At 35.1% G+C, this 23,074-nt stretch overlaps 1 protein-coding gene and 1 long non-coding RNA gene across 4 annotated transcripts in view; one reads left to right on the forward strand and one right to left on the reverse strand.

Annotated features, from left to right (window-relative positions):
• LOC139994931 (uncharacterized) overlaps positions 1-23,074 on the forward strand; it is a 224,570-nt gene that overhangs the window by 177,068 nt on the left and 24,428 nt on the right. The window lies entirely within an intron of this gene.
• Glurib (Glutamate receptor IB) overlaps positions 1-23,074 on the reverse strand; it is a 351,678-nt gene that overhangs the window by 30,894 nt on the left and 297,710 nt on the right. For both annotated transcript variants that reach the window (XM_072017713.1, XM_072017717.1), the window contains exons 5-7: positions 2,910-3,042; positions 1,137-1,257; positions 562-726 (exon numbers count right to left, since the gene is read on the reverse strand). In XM_072017713.1, the coding sequence (XP_071873814.1) occupies positions 562-726; positions 1,137-1,257; positions 2,910-3,042 (419 nt within the window). The remainder of the gene's footprint in view (positions 1-561; positions 727-1,136; positions 1,258-2,909; positions 3,043-23,074) is intronic.

Raw genomic sequence — 23,074 nt, forward strand, 5'->3', positions numbered from 1 at the left:
TATGCAACAGAAGAATATAAAATTTCGTCTTTCAAATCTTTGGTCTTACGAATGAGATTACGATATATCTATCGTTATTGAACAAGAAACGTCCACCACTTAAACGCCAATTACATAAATGTTCGATATTTTCTCGATGGTGAATTCCATTTGTTTAATTGGCTTTACAAATGTACGAGTTTGCTTACAAATTTCCAATGTTTAAATATTAGGTTGTCCGAAAAGTGTCTTTCTTTTCCAGACACGTCTTTCACAAGAACGCATCTTTATATAAACGTGAAACCTAATCTGTCAAACGTTGTAATCTTCATCTTGATAGAACAAAATGAATCATTAAATGATAATAATATCATAATTTTATAAAATAATATAAAACGGAAAATGTTGCGCATCCATTATTTCCTTATAGAGCGAAAGAAACTTTTCGGACGACCCACTAACACAGTGCAATGGGAGTATGATAATCCTTAGAAATAAGGATATTCTGGTTTGTATCGTTAACTTTGAAATTGTATGGGTGATACGAAATAGTCGTAAGGAAAGAACGAGTACTATACGTACAGAAATGGATTCGCGGCCAGCTCCTTGAGACGTAGCTGGGTCGAGACGATGCCAACCAGCTAGGAAATCTTTGACGTAGGGTCGCGTAGCATCCACGATTCGAAACCCGGTAATGTTGATGGCGCCGTACTCGATCACCTCGCTCTCCCATCGGTCGTCCATTATCTGATTTTACGAAAACAACGTGTTTGCAACATCGTATAAAAGACACAAAGCTCGCAATCAGTCGAGTGTTTCCGCATTTCTACTTGAACGTCCATAGAAATAAAAGGGTTGGTTTTGTATTCGTGTGCTAGAAACGTGTTCGTTTATTTGAAATTACTCGAGCCATCGTGTCGATACAGAATTTATCTGATTGGTGAGATAAAACCACGAATAAAAATGCGGACGTCATAGTAGTTTTGATTGAACTGTGAAGTCTTCTACGTTGCTGAAAGATTTCTTTTCAAATTAAAAATTACAACTTATATATAAATTATAACGCAAAAGCGAAATATGTATTTTTTATTATTATATGATGGTTCGAAATGATCATCGCTTTTATCGCATTATTTAATCATAAGGCGAATACTTACCAATCCACTTAATAAATAATGGTACGTTCTTTTCCCAAGCGCAACATCCCTCACGTGGCTCACCACAATATCTTTCGCCATGTCCGTAGGACAATCGAGTATCACGTACTTGTTACTCCATCTGTAAAGAGTTTACATCGTTTATTACGTTTATTACTTAATCTCGCTATAACAGCTAAATCGAGTTTCCTATTGACTTTGAGTGGTCCTGATGTAACGTTGGTGGCACTTTGAGTAATCTTTAAAAGTTTCAAGGAGAACGATATTAAAGACGCGAGAACTGTCAATAAAATAATTCAAATAATATCTCGGATAAATATTGAAATACTTTAATCTACTTTGATAGAGTGCTACAAATTCGTTAAAATATGTGGAAATGTCTTAATACGATTTAATGAAACGTTACTAATATGTTAACAAAATAAATTACGATTTAAACGAGATACATATTTTGATACCATATCCAAATAATTTTATCGTATCTCGAAAGATTTATTAATATAATCTTCTTACACAATTGTTTAAACGTATAAATACCACATCCAAACGATTTTACTATGTTCCAAAGGATTTAGTATGCAAATTTTCCAATTTTTAAACTATATATATATATATATATATTTATTCATAGAATATCCTTCGCGTTTTCATTTCGCTTATAGTATCACATTTAAGTGAGTATCACAATTAAACAAGGAACATTCGTTGTCGTCCCCATTTCGTGAAATATTTCACGACTTCTCTGGTACGGAACAGGTTTTAACAACCCTGTGGACCCGTAATGAATTTACATAATTCCAGTCGCGTCGTTCCTCCAACGATAAAGTCGCTGTACAACGAGCCGTTTGCCTGCAACGATCCGAAATTGTTACGTTTTGTTTTTGGTAACGGGAACGTTCATTCGATTCGGGCTCATTGTCAGGCTGGTTGTTGATTACCTGGCCCGTGCAAATGCGTGGCCAATGGTAAATTGCGGCCGAGATACGCGGTGACCGCTCGTACTCGCACAAAAGCGTGATCCGTCAGCCTGTCCGAATGCGGCCAGATTTTACTGCTCGAAAAATAAAGCTATACTAATGCGCCAACGATCGCAGAGAGCCTATTCTTTTTCCCTGTATATCGCAAAAAATCACAAGCATCATAGATTTGCAGAATGTCCACGTGTTATATCTTTTTTGGCGTATTAAATTTTGATCAAATTTGACTATTCTTTTGACTATTCTTTCATACTTCGCTGTATTTCGTAAGCAAACGACCGAAGCATCCTAGATTCATAGAATATTCTTATAAATTCTGTATGTTTCACGATTTGCTAAATTTTTATTTTCGACAAATTTGCCAAATAAAATGATTATTTCCGAAGGAATTAAAATTCGTGATTTTTATTATGCATAGATTTATATGTTTCTCTCGTTACCTTCGTTTTTAGTTGCAATTGAATCTTTCATTGCCCGTAATGACATAAATAGCGCTTTTAGAGTAAAATTGTGAAATAATCTGTTATTCAAAGAACGAATCAGCCCCACGAGCAAAGCTATTATTTATTATTCTCAACAATTTTTATTATTACATTTTGCGTTCTATTTCAACGTAAATATTAATTTTCGAGCTTCATGTACGCAACCATTCATTCGTTAAATCCCTTAACGAAGGCCAAAAATCGGTTAAAATATCATTCGTTACGTTCGATGCTTTATATTTTAACATCGAACTTATCCAATCTCCAAACACATCTAATTTTCAACAAAATTTTATCGAAAATGCAATTCTTACCTATTCAATTCTTCCAAGCTGCGCAAAAAATCGATCGCCTCGGACATATTTTGTATTCTTTTCACTGTTTCTACTTGAAACGATTCGTTGCCTGGTTTCAGGCCCTGGTAGATCTGCTGCAGCCTGAGCAATCCTGGAACAAGCAAGAGATTTATCGTCAGCAGTGCAAACGTGAAAATTCTCTATGGTCGGTCGTTCGCGCGGTTCGCCACTCGTCATTATGCATTATACTATTCGCGTTTTCCGAAAATTATGCGTGCACGATTGCGCATCACATCGGCCGTAATTCATTGGCAGACACTGTGTTTGGTCTGCGGTGCCCGTCGAGGCCGAAATGTTCCGCGGTGATTGTAGCGGAACCACCTCTAATCTCGTAATCAGATGACGCGATTCGTTTGATGCGTTCATCCGAAAATTTCATCGCCCGGTTTTTTTCATCATCTGTGAATTGACGCGTGCTGGAACGTTTATCGATACTTTGGATAATTTCTGGTAAGTAGTGAGAAGATTATAGGATTTTTGTAAAAAAACTTATGAGAAATATTTAAGTTTGAACATTAAGAAAGCTCTATCTGTTCAAGAACGAATTCGTATATCTCTACATGTCCATCAGTAATACTTTAAACGATAATATTTTAAAATACAGTTATAGATTTTTTTATTTGTATTTCTTACATTTTATTTAAAAATATAGATCGATATATGAAATATATAAATAGATTAATAATTTGACAAATCGATTCTGCCTGAAATATTATACATATATTGTATGTTTGAGATGGCTATACATACTATTTTATTACTAAATATGTGTATGCAGTAAATGTTCTCTTACTTCAATATACATTTCCACATTGTTTTACAATTATATTCTACCAATATAAATTTCAATATGTTTCATACATATAATGCACACAATATACGCATACAAGATTTCTATAATAACTGTCGATATACTTTCACTGTATTTTCAACACTGAAAACTCAACCGCCCGCAAGAAATCGCCCTAAATTCCCATTCTTGCAGTATTATAGCATACTGCTTCATACTTATCGAACAAATTCCTATTGCAATTCATAGCGGAATCCAGCAGACTCGCCAGAATCCCGGCATCTTTCGAAAATCTTTCGCGGCTACAATCAAAAGTCCACTCGCATTCATCCGTTCTGTTTCGCAGAAGCAGATATTAAACGGTCTTTCTGTTTGCTGAGGGAATCGCTTTCGGGAAGTGGAACAATCGTTCGCCATGAAAGGATCGAGTGGTTCGTAACCGCGGATACGGGTGAGAGCGTAATGCGAAAGGGATAGAAATTGAAAAATCAGAAATAAAAGAACGGACAACCGGCTGGGGTGGATCGGTGGTAGGAGCGAAAAAGAGGGGTCCGGAAAAGTCAACAGCCGAGAGTCGGCCACGTTTTGCGTTGTCGTCCTGCTTTTTTGCAGCGCGCTGCGTGAAACTGATGGTCGCGTTAACGAGCGCCGTGCACGTGTATGCCCGGTGGCGCGTTATAAAAGAACGGCGCGTTTCAACGAGTAACGTGAACATCGCCGTCCTATGGTGGCTTCTTCCTGTCCCGTTTCTTGCGCCGATAATGTCCGCGTTGAAAATCACGCGGCTCGTTTCTGCGAATCATGCGATCTCGATGCTCACTTCCGCTTCACTTGCGACTGTTATCGTTCAACGATAAGCATAGAAATTATAGTTACTCCGTCATAAGTCGCAGAGCAACAAATTTGCTAATTTGGCTACTGGAGTTTGGTCGCTGCATATTTTATGTCCCACAAACACGTTGAACATTCTGCTTCTTTTTTAATAGCAGTGTAATGCTCGGAGGGATATTAAACCGATCTCGATATCAAAAAATGTTGTACGCAGGATTATAGACTTTCAGCTGTCATTCTTCTCTCTTCAAGCAGTGATTGACTTTAATATTTGCACATTATACGATTTTTAATCTGTTGAACCTGCCAACACTCGACCTCTTTGATATAATAATTTCTTTTTTTTTCTATCTACTATTTAATATTTCGCTTCAATTCTAGCAATAGTAAGTTAAATTATATCTATATCTGCAAAAATTAAAATCGACCTAAGATTGATTTGTTTCTGTCAATTTTTAATTTCGCGATTATAAGAGTTTTTGGCTGGTTAACAAGTTATTTCGTCGCGTTAGAAGTTTATTCGCCCAAAAAGTGTCTAGTTGTATGCTACATCGTTTACATTTACGTTGTTACAAAATGTTGTCGACAAAAGTACAAGAATGGTACATATAATTGTATAAATAATTTCTAATGTTTACTATATTGTTTAATTTAAATGGATCAATGTCTGGTCGTAACATTACGTTAATATTTGCATACTTTTTGGGAAGCTCGTCATTTCCGCAACAATTTTCACGAGGAAAAATTGATTTAGTATTTTGTAAGATATTTTTCTTGTAAAATTTATTTTAAACGTTGCTGCGTATTGCAAAGTATCTTTTTTTTTTCGTTCTTCTGTAAGACGTTCAAAAATTTCTTCAGATGTTATTGAAGTCTTTGATACACTTTTCAAAAAAAGATGAGACGAGATTTTATGACATATCCCGTCAGGATTATCAATCACTCATCGATCAGGATAGTTTTAAACTGTTTTAAAGTACCAATTTATAAATTCATAGGAATAATCTTTATGTAAAATATGAACAGGAAATCGTTGACAGTCTTGGACACGAAATGTGAAACATAAGAAAAATATTCTACGTATGATAATGTATTCACTTTGATTTCTGTTGCTGTTTGAACGGTACCTAATCGAATTCCTTTAACATTAATAGCTTCCCAAAATTCGAAATGCTGAATTTACGAACTCTCTTAACTACGTCCATTTCAAATTGATACACGGAATGCTATGAAATTTCTGTTATCAATATAACCAACCAATTTGCCTCTAATTCTTTGATTGGCTACCACCTAATCGTAAATTATCTATCAAGATATTCTACTGTTATACGAAATTAGATGTTCGAAACTATCTTTCGATTTCAAACTTAAATTTCCGAGAAACATAAAAATAAATTTAACCTGATTAACCTGAATTTAGCCTGACAGAGAAGCTGCTTTCTTTAATGCGAAAAAAGCATGATATGCTTCAATTTAACAAAAATATAGCGAGATCATAAACCAATTTCGTAAATAGTAATATATTATGCAAAATGGTGGATATCGAAAAATTCAGGTAGATCTGTAGTTATTTTTCATAAATTAAAAATTTTTAAAAATTTGCTTTAATCTTAATTGCTATAAATTTATGCATTTTTAGAAGAGTAAAGCGAAATTAAAATAAGATGACAGTGAAGTTTATAAATAGTATGTCGCAAAAATATTTCTGCCAAATTAAAATATATTATATACAGTGTATTATATATTAATAAAAAATAAATTGTATTTATCGAAAAATCTTTGAAATATATTATAACAAGACAAAGATAGTGTTTAGAAACTCTAGGTATTCGAAACTATAATACCAATATTTGTATACAAGTTTGGGTTTATTTCTCAATTATATCAATGATTGTATCTATACATCTTCCTCAATAATTTGATCAATATCGTTAAAAATACTAATTTTATACAACAAATTAATTTTACCACTGGATCGTCCCATGCAATTCTATCAAACATCAAATATACAGTCAAGGACAAAAATAAGTGAACATGTATTAGTTTGTCCGAAATGTTTGCTTCGTTTTATAAGGAAATAATGGATGCACAATGTTTATTAGTTTATTGAATTATGCACGAACGTAAAATAGTAATAAGAACGAAATGGATCACACCTAATTCAACAAAATAATATAAAACAGAAATTGTTGTTCATCTATTATCACCTTATGAAACGAAAGAAACGTTTCGGACCAACCCAATGGTATCATACTTAAGTCTTATTCATTATATAGCCTTATAATACGTAAATTATTCAGCAAATAATTGAAATTAATATTTAAATTCTCTCATAAACAAGTTGCCCATTGATTTTTGTTCCCAACTGTAAATTACTCCTACTAATTATGCGATCGTTTTTCCTAGCGTCAGCGTCTCGCATATGTCCTTGCCCTTTAGTCGTGTGAGTTAACCAGTCAACTCAACCGAGCCAGACTGATCGCAGGAGCGTGTTTGAAGCGTCGACGTTCATTTGCAGAACAACGCGAGCGTGCTTGCTCTTCGAGGCTAATCAGTTTACCATTTCCGGTAAACTTTTATTTTTTATTCGATGCACGGAACGTGACTCAGTTTTCCGCGGTTGCTGTCATTTCACGAGCAATTAAGCAGCCGCGACTCTATAGTTAATCCTTTATGATCGCGTTTCGAACCGCCTAGCCGTGAGTGTCGCGTTTTATTTCCGCGTGGAACGCGGACAGCGCGGAATCTCGCCGTACGCTCGTTGGAGAACGTGATGGACCGTTTCATAGATCGGTGATTAAGGCAAAAGAGGTGGTGTTAGGTTTGTATGGTCAGAGGAAACCGATCCAACAGATTTCCCGGGAATTGCTTTTTATACTTTTAAAAGCAGCATTTTTGTGGATATTTTTTTACACACCGAGATGGTAATCCAAATAATACTTTGGCTAGAATTTGCGCATGCTACGTGAATTATAGTCACGATGGTTTTGACATTTAATTTTTGTAATTTGTTGCGAAAAGATGTACGGATTAGTATTAAGCGACGACTTTATATAATTTGTTACACGAGAATTCTCACATCAATTTTTATTTAATTTGTCACATAAGAATATCAAATAAATCTGACAAAACTATCATAGAATAACTTCGTATATTTGCGATACGTGATTTTAATTTTACACGTAACTAATTTAGAGTTATGTAGAGTAACGTGTAGAGTTGATGTAACTAAAAAGATCTGAATAAATAAATAAGTAAGTAATTTAAGTTTAGAAATTTGAATCTTTTAATTAACAAGGAAACCTGACAAACATCGTCATTAATTAAATGGTAATTTTGTAAATATTTACGATAGGAAATTCTAATCTCTTAATTTCCAAAACCTCGTGTATGCCGGAGTACCAGCAACAGGGCAATTGCAAAAATTGTTGCTATTCAACTAATGATGATATCGGTGCGCGAAATTCGTTGAAATTAATTACACGAAGGTTGCGGTGGGGGATTCACGATCACCTTTTGCGGTTCAATACGCTCTGAAACGCGAATCGATCGGTGTAATGATTATAAGGGTGGCTAATTAACGACGCGTTGTCAACATGGATGTCGACCACGGTTCACAGAAAGCCATATGACGTCAATTGTGAATGTTCGCAGGCTTTAGTGACACGCGCAACTAAGCCGATGATGTCTATGCGGCGACACGTGACCGATTCAATGGCTTTCGTCTGATTTCGGCCAACTAATTGCTTTTCAGCAACAAATTAGTAGAATTGAAAATTTCATGTTAATGTTCTAGCGCGAATTTCCAAGGCATTTCGCGAATGTGTTTGAAGTTGCGACGCGAGACATGATTCTGGGAATGTCTAGAAAATTTATTTAAATTAGTAGAAAGATAAAAAGGGAGAAAGGAAAAGGGGGAGAGAAAGAGAGAGAGAGAGAGAGAGAGAGAGAGAGAGAGAGTTTATGGCATGGAACATATACAGCGGAGCACAACGGAAAGTTTAAAATTGTTACATTATAAATTTTAGCAACTTTCGTGCCAAAACGAATGGTTACCGCATTAATAATAGTCATCTATTCTGTGGTACATATTTTTTCTTCATTGCTTTATTAAATATAAATTCATTTCGTTAATTAAAATTATAGTGTCTTTTCATATTTCTTGTCTTATAAACTTTCTTTTGTCCGCTACTGTATACGTAATATAAGTACGTGAGGCAGATTTTAATTAACCTTGAGCAAGTTCTGAGAAAATTAAATAATTAGAATTATAAAAGAAAAGGGACAAGAAGATTAAGTCGTTGTGTTGTGTAATATGATAAATATGTATATACTTACACGCATATTAAAATATACATATAAACTTTCCAATATCTACATATCTTAGATACGTATATGACCATTGAGAAATTCTTACTTTTTCAAAAAATCTTTCAAACCTATATTATTGAATTCAGAAGAAGAAATCAAAGGTCTATTGATAAGATGTTTCAGAAAATAGTGCGAAGCTTTGGTCAGTTTTATTTCTAGTTATTATTGAACTATCTAACAATGCTAATGGCACGGGGTGGTAAAAGGCTCTAATTAGATGTTGTTATTATTAAATTATTTTCGTTGACCTGTGTATTCATCTATTATGCATTAATGCTTTAATGGCTTAAAAGATTTTTCCGTATTAGTTATTAGTCTCTGTTTACTTATCAAATTCGTTTACAATATTTTTTAGGATACATTATCATCTAGTAAAATACTTTTTCTTCTGTCGGCGGTCTTTGCCGTTTTACCTGTTTAGTTAGATGTTTCGCAGAAACCCCAGCAGTTCCATAGCTGGTTCCATTATCAGCAGTCTGTTGCCGAGGAAATTACGCTAAAAGCAAGCGTTTGTCAAGCGATCGAGTCTGACCAAAGCAACAACGATGCAGCAATAGATAAATTAGTGGAAGAAACAGAGCATCTGTGGAATTTCATTTCGAAATAGGCTATAGAATGTGCTGCCGTGTTTTCAGTTCGAAAATACTCGCTGGATTTCTTCGAATTGCTTCCTCTCTATCTTATCTTTTTCTTTTTTTCTTCTATAAAGTTTTCTACTTTATACTTCTTTCACATTCGCATTCCCTCTTTTTCATCTTTTTCCTTCTCCAATTTTCTCCTTATTTTCTATTTGACACTTTCTACTTTTTCCAACTTTCCTTGTTTCCTTTTTTCATATTTCATTTTTCCTTCTTTTCCTCGCTACTCTTCTAAAATGCGTATTATTGACTATTTCTGAAGATTCGAAAGCCAACTTCCGAGAGATTTGGAAATCATAAAACAAGGAAAACGCAGAAATTGAACTCTACTTTTCTTACTTAAATTCTCCTTGTTCGGTGTATGATCAGACGATTTATTATTCTCAAAGTTCTATTCGATAATGTACAGATAACTGTTAATTAGAACTATCGTTGCTTACTTATTGCCAAGAAATTATCCTACCGTTTATGAAAGCGTAGGAGGGAACTTAACGAAGAACGAAACGGAGTGGGCGGTATGCAAATATTCGTTTAATAAGAAAATAAAAGGAACGAAGGGACACGACGATCAAAACAGTGGAATTAATGAACCACGAAATGGCACAACCGGTTTTATTGTTCTCCCGGTTGCGAATTGACTCACGAAGTGTCTCCAAGGATTTGTACGATGCTTCGAGATCGCCGTTGGTCGGTAATTGAATAATCACAGGTACTCGAATGTGATAATTCGATCCCAGTGCTTTGTTTTCGCTATTACGTCCTCGAATGTACACGAGTGTCGCGATAAAGAAGTATCTTTCTTCGTATCATTATTAAAGTCACGATATCCTATACATTTTTTTTAATTACGTGAATTACTTTATTTTTCTGAGAATTTTTTGATCGTAAACACTGCCTTAGATAATTCAATTAATTTCGATACTAACGTACTTGAGACTAGTGAAGCGCCCCAGTATTTTTAATTAGCTTATTGCAAGTATTTAGTATTAAGGCAAATTCATATTAAATTTTGTAGAAAATTCTCGATTAATTAGTAACAGATAATTAAAACATAAATATTTTGAAATTCTGTAGCTTCTGCCTGAAGTATAATGTAATAACGGTTTAATTGGGCAATTAAAATTAAATTGGGTAATTGAGTAATTAAAATTGCCTCGGACATCGTATTACATTAACGACACAAATTACGATAGTTACGATTTGTAAATATATCATGAATTTGATTTAGAAGAAAGTGATCAATGACGATGATGGATAATATTTATTACGTTAGAAATTCGCCAATAGCTGCGTAGATCAGTGAATTAGCTGGCGAAACTATTTTTCTACTCGTATTCCGTAATTCTTACTCCGAGGCAAGTGAACAAAATTATTGTCAAATACGACCATCATAATTCTATTATCGTTTGTTTGTTTAAAATGAGAAACGTGAAATGTAAATGGAATAGTTCCAATACTATCTGAACATTGGTATAAACTGATACGATCGACAGAAATATTCTCCACTCACCATTATTTCTTTTTGCTCCATTTAAACGTCGCACAACGTGATCATCGGTTAAGGATAATACAGTCGAGGATAAAAGGTAGTGGGAATAGTACAACTTGTACTAGTTTCATATTCTTAAGTCTTATTCATTATATATATATTAGTTAATAAATAGTTGAAATTAATATTTACATTTTTGTGTAAACGAGACGTACAGTAATGAACGAAAGAAAGTTTAAATTTACCAAGTAATCTATCTGCGTTTATACGCACATACGTGTGATATTTGTGTAAATATTATCATATTGCCCACAGTCACCCATTCTGTAGCGTATATCGTATTTATTCATTGCTTCTATCAAATATAATTCTATTTTATAAAATTATGATATTTCTTGTACCGCTTACATTAAAATTTCCTCTTGTCCGCCGCTGTATAGAACGAAAGTCCATTCATATTACCTGGCCACTTATTTTTATCTGCAAACCAATATACGCAGAGCGTTTACGAGCGTGAGAATCCAACGATCAACGATCCACGTGGATGCCGTACGGATAAACGCATACGGCATGTTAGCTTCGGTATGCGAACAATCCTGTCTGCCGCCTCATACGAGAGGTCTGTGGTTTCTCGTGGCGTGTACTTGGAGACGGAAATGCCATCGTGACTGCCGGAAACTAACGTCGAAATAGACGACGAAGCTAGAGAGACGCGCGATGGTCCATGGCATCGACTGCAGCCTGATTCTATCTGCGGTAAGCCTCGTTGCCTCGGCTTTAAAGGAGAGAGGACGTCTTGTTAAGGAAGACAACGACCCCGGACCCGAAAATCTTCTATGGCTGCCGCCAAGTGAATCTTCGCTGCGAGTGTTTCCAAGCAGAAAAGGAGAGAGAAAAGGAAAGAGAGGAATTGTTTACCCGCGAAGAGTCGCGAACTAAGAAATTTCTCTCGCGACAGCGCGGTTCCAGCTAAGTAAATTTTCGGGCGAAATATGGACGTCGAGTGGAATTTCTAGCGAAGAATGGAGTTAAGTGGAATTTCTGATGAACAGTGAGAGAAACGGAGAATTTGTTGCCAAGAATAGTGTTAAGATAGGATTTTTCGTGGTGAGCATGAAGTTTGTTTATCTTTCTCGCAGGATGCTTCTACGAAAGTGGTGAATCTTTTTGCGTACAACACTGTGCCGCTGTAATTTTCTTGGGTGAGATTGATAAGTTGCGTGAGTTGAGCTGCATTTTTCCACCAAAAATGTTACGTGTGTACTTATTTGTTTTAGTTGATCGCAAAAAAATTGGATATTTCTCTGTTTGTGGTATACTACAAATTTATTTTGGGGAATTTTTTTGCGTACAACACTGTGCCGCTGTAATTTTCTTGGGTGAGATTGGTAAGTTGCGTGAGTTGAGCTGCATTTTTCCACCAAAAATGTTACGTGTGTACTTATTTGTTTTAATTGATCGCAAAAAAATTGGATATTTGTTTGTTTGTGGTGTACTACAAATTTATTTTGGGGAATTTTTTTGCGTACAACACTGTGCCGCTGTAATTTTCTTGGGTGAGATTGGTAAGTTGCGTGAGTTGAGCAGGATTTTCCCACCAAAAATAATGTTACGTGTGTACTTATTTGTTTTAGTTGATCGCAAAAAAATTGGATATTTGTTTGTTTGTGGTATACTACAAATTTATTTTGGGGAATTTTTTTGCGTACAACACTGTGCCGCTGTAATTTTCTTGGGTGAGATTGGTAAGTTGCGTGAGTTGAGCAGGATTTTTCCACCAAAAATAATGTTACGTGTGTACTTATTTGTTTTAGTTGATCGCAAAAAAATTGGATATTTCTCTGTTTGTGGTATACTACAAATTTATTTTGGGGAATTTTTTTGCGTACAACACTGTGCCGGTGTAATTTTCTTGATTGATATTAGTAAGTTGCGTGAGTTGAGCAGGATTTTTCCACCAAAAATAATGTTACGTGTGTACTTATTTGTTTTAGTTGATCGCAAAAAAATTGGATATTTGTTTGTTTGTGGTATACTACAAATTTATTTTGAGGAATTTTTTTGCGTACAACACTGTGCCGGTGTAATTTTCTTGATTGATATTAGTAAGTTGCGTGAGTTGAGCAGGATTTTTCCACCAAAAATAATGTTACGTGTGTACTTATTTGTTTTAATTGATCGCAACAAATTGAATATTTGTTTGTTTGTGGTATAGTACAAATTTATTTTGCTAGAAAATAACTAAAATAGTAGTTTGTGTAATAATATATCACAACTATACACTATATTATGTAGTAAGATATAATACTAATTCATATAATAATATAGAAACGAAAATCAATCTACTAGAATTTTTGAAGGCGGATTATAAAATTTTGTTATTATAAACTAGCATTAGATAGGATTTTCGTGGCATAAAATAATTTCAAACAGATTTTTTAACAGAACGCGTAAACGATATAAATGACGTAGAATCTTTCTACGAGAACTAAAATTTTTCCACGTAAAACTTCCTTTTAAACAACAACGTTGAATGACATTTTCTATCAGGGAACACTACTAAGTAGAATGTTCTCCGTGATGGATCGCCCGTAGCTGAATCTTTAAAAAAGGATTTTGTAAAAATCAATTTAATGAGATTGTTTGAACGAAGGTAGCGATAAATAAAATTACTTTGCAGAGATTGTCGTCAAACAGAATTTTCGTCGTGTAAAATAATTTCGAATAGAAGTGTCTGACGAAAAGTAACGGCAAATAGGATTTTTCCATGAAAGCTAAAGTTACGTAAAATTTCCTTTTAAACAACAACGCTAAACGACATTTTCTATCAAGGAACACCGTTAAGTAGAATTTTCTTCGCGATGGATCACCAGCAACGAAATTTTCTCGCGACGATTTACGGACAGCGAAATTTGCCCGCGAAGATTCGCGTCGAGTGAAATTTCTTGTGAGCGAACCTTCCGCGAGAGGTTTACGTTCAAGAGAAATTCCCCTCTAAAAGTTTGCGTCAAGCAGAATTTCCTTGCGAAACGTCCTCGTGAAACAACATTTTCTGCGCGAACGTTCTCGCGGAACGATCTTATATCGACGTTGACTTTTCTCTCGTTTTTTACTCGTTTGGTCGTTCACCTTCTTGCTCGCAGTCACAATGAACCGGATTGCTTGGTCTGTAGTTTGATTTCGAGAATATTCCAAGTTTTACGCCGGCATCGTATCTTTTTTATTTATTTCATACCATACACATAGGATTTATTTTGTTCTAAAAAAATATTTTATTTATATTCGTTTAGATTCACTGTCAGTTACTATATTTACTATATAACTTTTTACTTGTATAATATGCTGATACAGGACTTGTCATAATCAAAATAATTTTCTCTAAAAGAAAATTAAATAAAAATTCCATATTCAATAATAAATATTTTGATCTAATAATCGTTTAAAGTATAATGATATTTGGGGAAAACGTTGCCTATATCTACAGTTATAAGTATATACAAAATACACGATACAAATGTTCGGTTGAAGCGTCGAGTACACGATTAGGATTGGCTAATTATAATTTAAACAGTAAGCTGTGGCTCGATTAAAAGGAAGAGAGGAATGGGACGCATACTATGATCTTAATATCATCGACTTCTATATACACTATGAAATGAATATACATGCTAATTATTGACTTATTCAGCGACGAGCACGAACATACAGATTAGAGTGTGTGGATGGCTAACTAGATTTAATATTTTACGAGATTCATGTCACACGAACTGAAATAGCAACATTCAAACAAATCATATATTCTGCTATGTTCTTTAACATTGAAAACGATAATATTACATTGTCTTATTTTATGTATCGTATCAGTCACGATACTAATCACATTCATTAAACTATAAAATAAGAAAATAAAAAAAAAAAAAAAAAAACGTAGAAGGAACAATGAAATTAAAATAAAATTCCGTGGAATATTTGAACCTTTTCACAAGTTTTTACACATGGCATTCGAATGCTATAGATAGACCATAGATCTGCGGTTTTCTAAAGCAAAATAAAAAGCATCCGTAACAGGGGAAATTGAATTATCGATTGAATAATAGGTTAGAGTCGCGGAAACCACGCGTAGGTTGTAACAATAAAAGCGAACAGATACAGAAACTGCAGTGTGAGCGTAGAATAACGCGTGTCGAGTGGAACGATGATCATAACGTTCGTGGCGTGAACTGTTTTATTGGCGCGAGTTCGTGATCGACGAATTCGCCGGTTCGGTAGCCGGCTATCGTAAACTTCCCACCCTATATTGGTTTCCGCCGCTATTTCTGCCCGCTCGTTAATAGTCGCCGTTGGGAAACTTCGACACCGCGTTTGCACGCGTTGCCGAAGATCGATATTCTATTTGCTTCGCGTGCCGAATTTATTAAACGATAGGAAAGTCCCAATGAGTTTTAATCTTTCCCGAGTGTCTTCTGAAACTATTGTACACCAACTTCCGCGAAAATGATCGACGCGAAACTGTGTGTCGGGATTTTAACTCGATTTAAGAAACTTTCGTGTTAATATAAATAGTTTTGTAAGATTTTCACTGTTTCGTGTTGAGTAATTGACCCATTAAGGATTAATTACGATATTATTATAAATATTTTGATTTGTTTAAATTTCACAAAACTATACAGCCAGCTAGGGTCAACCGACAGATTGATTGGAATAATATCGAGACTTGTTAGAGTCGAGTATAAATTGAAAAATTGTTGTAAGAGTCCCTTGAATCTTTGATCACGTTTATTTACGTGTTAATTTATTTTAATGGTATTATTGAAATATGTGTAATCTTGTGTGCTACGCTAGGATAGTCACGTAGTAGTGACGCATATATATGAGTATGAGTGTTTTTTTTATTTTATTTGCGTTTATTTTACAATCAATTCTCGTTAGAGAATTTTAAGTAAATTTATCATGACATGATTAATAAGTGTTTATAATATGTTTGATTCTATTTGAATCTAGTGCTTAGGTCTAAGGTGTAATGTCTTTTTAGCCTGCGGATCTGTTCCGACGTGTCGAGTAGTTGAGTAATTAGAGGGTTTTGGTGGTTGTTAACTCCTGTGCTATGTCTATTACTGAATTTTGATATTTCTTCTTTGACTGTGGGTATCTCGAGGTCGTGACGTATCGTTTCGTTGGTGACATACCAAAGCGCATCTATTAGGGATCTTAGGGTTTTCGATTGGAATCGTTGGAGAATTTCTATGTTGGAATTACTCGCTGTTCCCCATAGTTGGATTCCATAGGTCCAAACAGGTTTGAATATGGCTTTGTATAGTGTAATTTTACTTTGCGTATTTAAGTTGGAACGTCGGCCGATGAGCCAGTAGAATTTTTTCAATTTTGCTTCGAGTTGTTTGGTTTTATCTAAGATATGCTGTTTCCATGTCAATCTTCTGTCCAGAGTCATGCCCAGATATCTGACTGACTCTTTATCTGGAATAGGTATGTTGTTTATCGTCACCTGTGGGCAAGTTTGTTTTCGTAGCGTGAAAGTTATGTGGCTAGATTTGTTTTCGTTGACTTTGAAGCGCCATTTGTGGAACCACTCTTCCATAGAGTCGAGGCCTCGCTGGAGAGTAGAGGAGGCAATTGTCAGGTCTGAGTGTGAGGCTAATAAGGCTGTATCGTCAGCAAATGTCGCTGTGATTATAAGTATGAGTGTGCGGGAGTATGTGCGTGCACAGCGTCTCGTAAAACAGAAGAATGCAACTGTTCCGTTGGTAGTGTGGTAAAGAAATGCGTTCAAACGTGTATCGACGAATATCTCGTAAATCACATATCAAATAAATCTGAAACTATTTTGATATCAATTCTAAGTGTAATCTAAGTATTCCTATACATTTATTTCGACGATTAAGAGCCACAATTCTCAACAGGTATATTTGTCATCGTTTGTCGTTAACATTCGTCGCAGCAAACTTATTTATTATTTCTAGAAAAATTTCAAGAAAATTTTAAAACCGCGATGGATGTCGTGGAAATTTCAAGGACCTAAGGATATTGAAGCATCTTAAATAGTGCGAAGGTTCCGTTGATATCGTAAGTCGAAGATTATGGAGAATTGGGAGATTTCGGCAACATTTCGAGGCATCCTAGTTGCGAGTGTCCTACAGCTGAAGAATCTTAGAGATTCAATGACTTCTCGAGTCCTAGGAATTCCACTGGTCGACAAAGCTGACGATACTCTTTGAGGTGTGTGAATGTTCGAAACTCCCGAGGATCCTTAGAATCGTTAGGGTTTTCCAGTTCTTATAACATCGTCTTTCTGTTCTTCAGGTTGTTGTAAACTATTTATAATATGTCACAACACGACACAGCATTATAATAAGAGACAATCAAATTTACAGATACATCTAACATTCTCTATAAATTCTATCGCTAAATTATTTTCCACGATTACACATTTTCTCTTTTGACGTATCTTCAACGCTATAAAACAATTTTAAATAATCTAAACGTAAACGTTAAAAGTATCAAACAATTTTCAATATAAATCATCAAATCTGTTGAAGTGGTCATCACTTCTAAAAAAAACTCTACATCTGGTTTTTGGTTTTCTCAAACACCGAAGCCGTCGACAGCGCATAGGCAAAAGATTGTCAGCTCATATTATAGTCCCTGTATTTACACTTTAGTATTTAAAATATATATTTTCTACCTTACACTTTATCCACGCGTTCCTTTGTATTCACGTACATCTAATAACCTCAACAGAATCCTTAATAAACCTAAATGTAAATCTTTAGAATCTTAAAAAACATTTTGTACGCGCCGGTAATTATTCAATAGTTATGCGAATGTCTTAAAGGTACAGAGAGTGAGTCATCGCCGAAATATTTGCCCAATTTGTTCACTCCCTCCCATCTCTCCCTAGCCGGCTAACAACAGCTACCTGAGACCGCCTACGCTTCCTTCTCTCTGGTCAAAGACGTCGAGACGACCACGCGTATAGAGAGTCGGACTCAGCGCCACATTTTCAACGTGCTCGTTGAAACGAATCTTAAAGTGAAGCATCGTAAATCTCAATAAATCCTAAATACAAATCTTTCTGGAAATGCTTCAACTTCGCTAACGTCAGTCCCTGGTATATAAGCTACTAAGCAGCAACGATTATTATTGATTGCACTGTCATCGTGTTTGACGAGACGGCCGCGAATTCAATCGAAACATGGCGCGACGCCTCGGCGCGGCGCGGACTCGCCCCCCCAGAGGATGCTCGACGAGGTAAGAGGCCAATAATAGCATTAGTAACGGTGTCGATAATCGACATACCAGGCTAACGACCGCGCCATTCAATGGGCTAATACCGCGTGGCTCCGATTAACTGCTAAGCTAGTACGATAATTCCCCGGTTCGAATTAAGCGGCTGTGTGACTGAAGGAAACCCGCGTCCCGAAAACGACTCGACGATCCCGGATGAGCCGTAATAACACAAGGGTGGAGGACTGATTAGCAGCGCTCCGTGTCTTGGTAATCGTCCCTGGGGCAATCGCGAAATGCTTCATTCTCTTCGTAATCTCGCCAGAAGCTGGCGCAACCAGCCGTCTTAAGGTTGGAATATTAGGCGAGCGAGAGGTCTTGAGAATTTTTGTCCCGAGACTTTTGTCTCATTGCGTCTCGTTGTCGCATCGTCTGCGTAGAACAAACGCGATGGACGGCGGGATCTCTCCGCTGGTAAATTTTCCCGTCAGATTGAACACCTTTTCGTTTTCGTCTTGACCAATGTCGAATCCTGCTCGAGCATGGCCTTAAAGCGGATTGCGGTTTGTTCCGTACCCAGGGACCAAATTTTGGTTCTGGCTGAGAATGCAAATTGGTTTGAGTTCGTTGTTTTTGGTAGGAAGCACTTTTTCAGAGGAAAAGGTGGACAGATTTGAATTGTTGATTAGAGGTGGGATGATATTAAGTCTGGATTTTTGAGGAGAGATTGGCATACATTGGTGTGGGATATATGCGAGATATATTATTGCGAATGTTTTTGATAAATAATGGCAAACATACTGTGATTACGTTTAACAGAAAAATAATATAAATATCGAAACGATTAAAGAGGAGTCTGTCGATTCAGAACTTGTTCTACTGACTCGTCACACTGATAATACCAACGTTTCTTTCTTCCAATATTTCTCTTAAATACATCTTTGCTATATGTTAAAAATAATCGCTGCAGATAATTTATTATCTCAAGTAAAACACAGAAAGCTACGTATGTTCCTTTGAGATTTAAAAACTTGTGGATAATTATAAATGTACAGTGGCCACAGTAATTGTATGAAATTGAGAATGAAAGTTATCTCGTAATTATTACATTATGGAATATTTATCTTCTATTTGTTTATAACATTATTTGCTTGTTAACCATTTTAGAACCTCGTTTTTCCACGATATCGAAGATGACAAATCCGTCTGACCAACATCCATCGTTTCCACTGCCACTCTATAAGAACGTCTTACTTGATACTATTCGCGCCAAGTTTCCTGGTAGTTAAGTTTCTCTTCTGTTTATCCAATTACTGTTTCAATACAAAGATTCAACAAACAATTATTCACATCAACTTGTCGAAGCGAATAATGCGATCATGCATAGAATTGTGAGTGAAGTTACTTTTTTATTAAGTATAATATTTATATCAAACTAGTTGTACCTTTTTTTTTTTTTGAAAAATTAGATTAATATATTTCTTCCTATTTTATTTTACGATATCATCGTCCTATTATACTAGCAATGGTCAATGACAGAAAAGAGATTCTGTCTGATGTGCATTTACCATCGCTACTGTCACTTCAAGATTATTTTAACGCTGCTCATATTTAGTTTCTTGATAATCAAACCTTCTCTCCATTTATTCAATTATAATTCAAATGTATATATTCAACAAACGATTATTTATTTCGATTTGTCAAAATATATCCAATTTGTGCGATTTATTTGGTATCTATAATTTGCGAAAGGAAAACGCAACGAAGTTTCTTTGGCAAATTAACGACGCGCTCTATGGAACGTATTAAAGCGAAAGTTTCCTTTTCATTTAACGTTTAAATGGTGACCAAAAACTGGTCGGAGGAATAATTATTACTCGCGTCCCAACAAGAACCAACGGTGACATAAAACGAAAAAGCTTTCGCGTGTTTTTCCCACCGGTGAAGCGCGGGATTAGAAAGGTCATCCTTGAGAACCGGCGCTGTTTTTTAACGAGAAAGCGGATACGCGAGTTACGTAATGAAAATACGTTTCATAACGAAGCCAACCACGGGGACATATAAATCTAATCCTTCGTGTCACGCTGGCTCGCTTAAGACAATGTTCTCGCTTTTTCCTGCGTTCATTTTTCGTGTCCTATTTACCAAGACAAACAGAGTCGCATCATCGTCCCGGTGATTTCGCGAAAATCGTAAAAACGCCATTGCTAAGTGGAAAAGAGGTTCGTGACGAAAAGAAGTTGCCGAAGAAAGTTTTCCTTTTGCGCGGATTGTTGAGACTTTATTGGTGGTTAAACTTTGTGCTTCGGAAGAGTCAGAGATACTTTGTCTTTCAAGGTATGAGAAGAAACAAGTTTGTTAATTAATTCGTAGGACTGACTTTAAAGTAAAAAATTTTCTTCTATAGGATGTTTCTTTTTTTTTTCAATCTCAGATTTTCCCTTTGTTCATTTCTCCTTCGTTTGTTATCGAATCACATATTTTTATTATAAGAATGTTTACTTATAAAAAAAAATATCTGCGCTCTTACAAAAAAGCTGCAAGTATTAACGTTCTTTAAGAATTTTTTCATTTTTGCAAGTTGGGAATTTATTTTGTAGATTTTCAATGATACTGTATATTTATATGTAATATTCTTCTGAAAAATTTTTTAAAATAATCCATTTCTAAATAATCTGATGATGGTGTACTTCAAGCTTCTTGTAAACAATTCCCTAATGACATTTTATTGTGTAGATATCTTCGTAATGATTTTTATGACTTTTAGCTATATCTATTTTCTTCCGAAAATTTATTATTAACAGCACTCGATGAACGCAAAAAATGCCAATATTGAACGTAATCGAACTTCTATTGCTCATTATCATTTCAATTACATACCATAGAGGATAAAAAATATGAAAGAAATATTGCTCATTTTCATCTTAGATTATTCTTAAGAAATTATACTATTTTTAAACCACTTTTAATGTCTGTAGTACATAACCACCACCGATAACGTGTATAACTACTAAAAATCTATATAAAGAATTTTCTGACACATTATACTCGCTAAAGAATTATACTTGCTATAATGTATTCATTTACTTAACTGCAATTTCCACCTAAATGCTCTTTGTACATCAAAAAGTCTATTTAGTTGAGAGAAAGAGAGAAAGAGAGAGAGAGAGGGAGAGCTCAATTTATCCTCAAAGTATGAAGTGTTTTCGCGCAAATATCTCGCACGGAGGACATAATCGATCTTGGCAAGCCGTTGCCGTGCGATAAAGACGAGCAGAGGCAGCAGGTGTCGCATGGCGTTCATCTGAACACCATGAAACAACAGGCGCGCGGACAACCGAGCTTATTACTGTTCCGCTTCTGTTATTACGCGCTTTAAAGCCTGCAACTTCCTCGCGTAAAAACACGTTCCGCTTTTGTCGCCTGCCTTATATCAGCGAGACTGTTTAATCAACGCTCGGTTGAAGTCGCAGAAACACGGAGGATGGAATAACCGAGCTTTTGGTTAATGATTAACTTTTTTTGCGTCGGGTGTTTTGTCTCTTGAGTAATTAACGCTTTTCGCAATGGTTAATACTGAAATCATCAAATTTATAAAAATCACATCTCTCAGATTTTAGAAGAATCATTGCTTTGCATCCGAGTGATCATTAATATTGTATTTCGTGATAATTAATACTGTAAAATTATAAATTTCATTCTTTTTCCTTTCGTGAATATATTCGATGAATGCAAAAGTAGTAAAATTAAATTTATCGCGTTAGTTTTTATTCCTTTAATCGCATATCGTGCAAAATGACTAACAGTTGTTTACTGATAATATGCAGGTATTTTTGTCAAAATTAATATTGACTTTTATCAGCACTTGATCGACGAAGCATTGTTCACTAAATATTACACAGAATGGTTCATAGATAACAATTATTAAGTACGATGTAACGTATTTACTGGAAGATTTTACATACGCATTTTTTACGAGCGCTAAAGCGTATTTAACTTTTATATTATAAATTGCAATATGATCATTTGACGTAAGATGTTAAATACTGTTTTCAACGGACAATGTAAATTTTGGTTAGGATGTTCGTTATGCTTCATTATTAAAGTTTTAAGATAAGATGATGTTCGTATACAGTTGCTTGCTTTCGTTATACCTCTTTAATTATGGTCATTTATGTATAATACAGAGCCGAGCATTTAAATAGGAATACCTTAATATCTCTATTATTTATGGTTATGTGAAACAATTCCTCAGGACCAAGTGACGCTATTTTACAAAAGTGAAGTTAAAGCATCGTCTAAATCAATCAATTTTGGACCATGTTACCTTAATGCTTTTTACGTAGAACAAAAATTAAATTTTTATTCTGCGTTCAAACATTTTTACTTTACATACTTACATTTTTACATTAAAAAAAATAATACAAGTAATTGCACTTGCGAAATAAACGTGGTCGTGAAAATATAGTTGCCCTCGAACCTCTTATCTTTTCCTCTCATATTTTCTTCTAACTTCAGTTAAAAAAGTGACACGAATCGTTTCAGTCGTGTGACTCGTAATGTATAAACCTGTTAATGCACAAATCATTACGACAAATAGGCATTAAGCAGATCCTATAACGCACTTATTTTTCTACCCAACTCAGTACTATTATATATAGTTAGATAAAATTCGTGAAACTTCAGTATAAGGGAAAATTATTCAACTAAATAATCACCATTTTTACGAACACATTCGACACCATTCAAGCCAGTCATTCGT

This window comes from Bombus fervidus, chromosome 2, assembly GCF_041682495.2.
Source record: "Bombus fervidus isolate BK054 chromosome 2, iyBomFerv1, whole genome shotgun sequence".
Classification (NCBI taxonomy): Eukaryota; Metazoa; Arthropoda; class Insecta; order Hymenoptera; family Apidae; genus Bombus; species Bombus fervidus.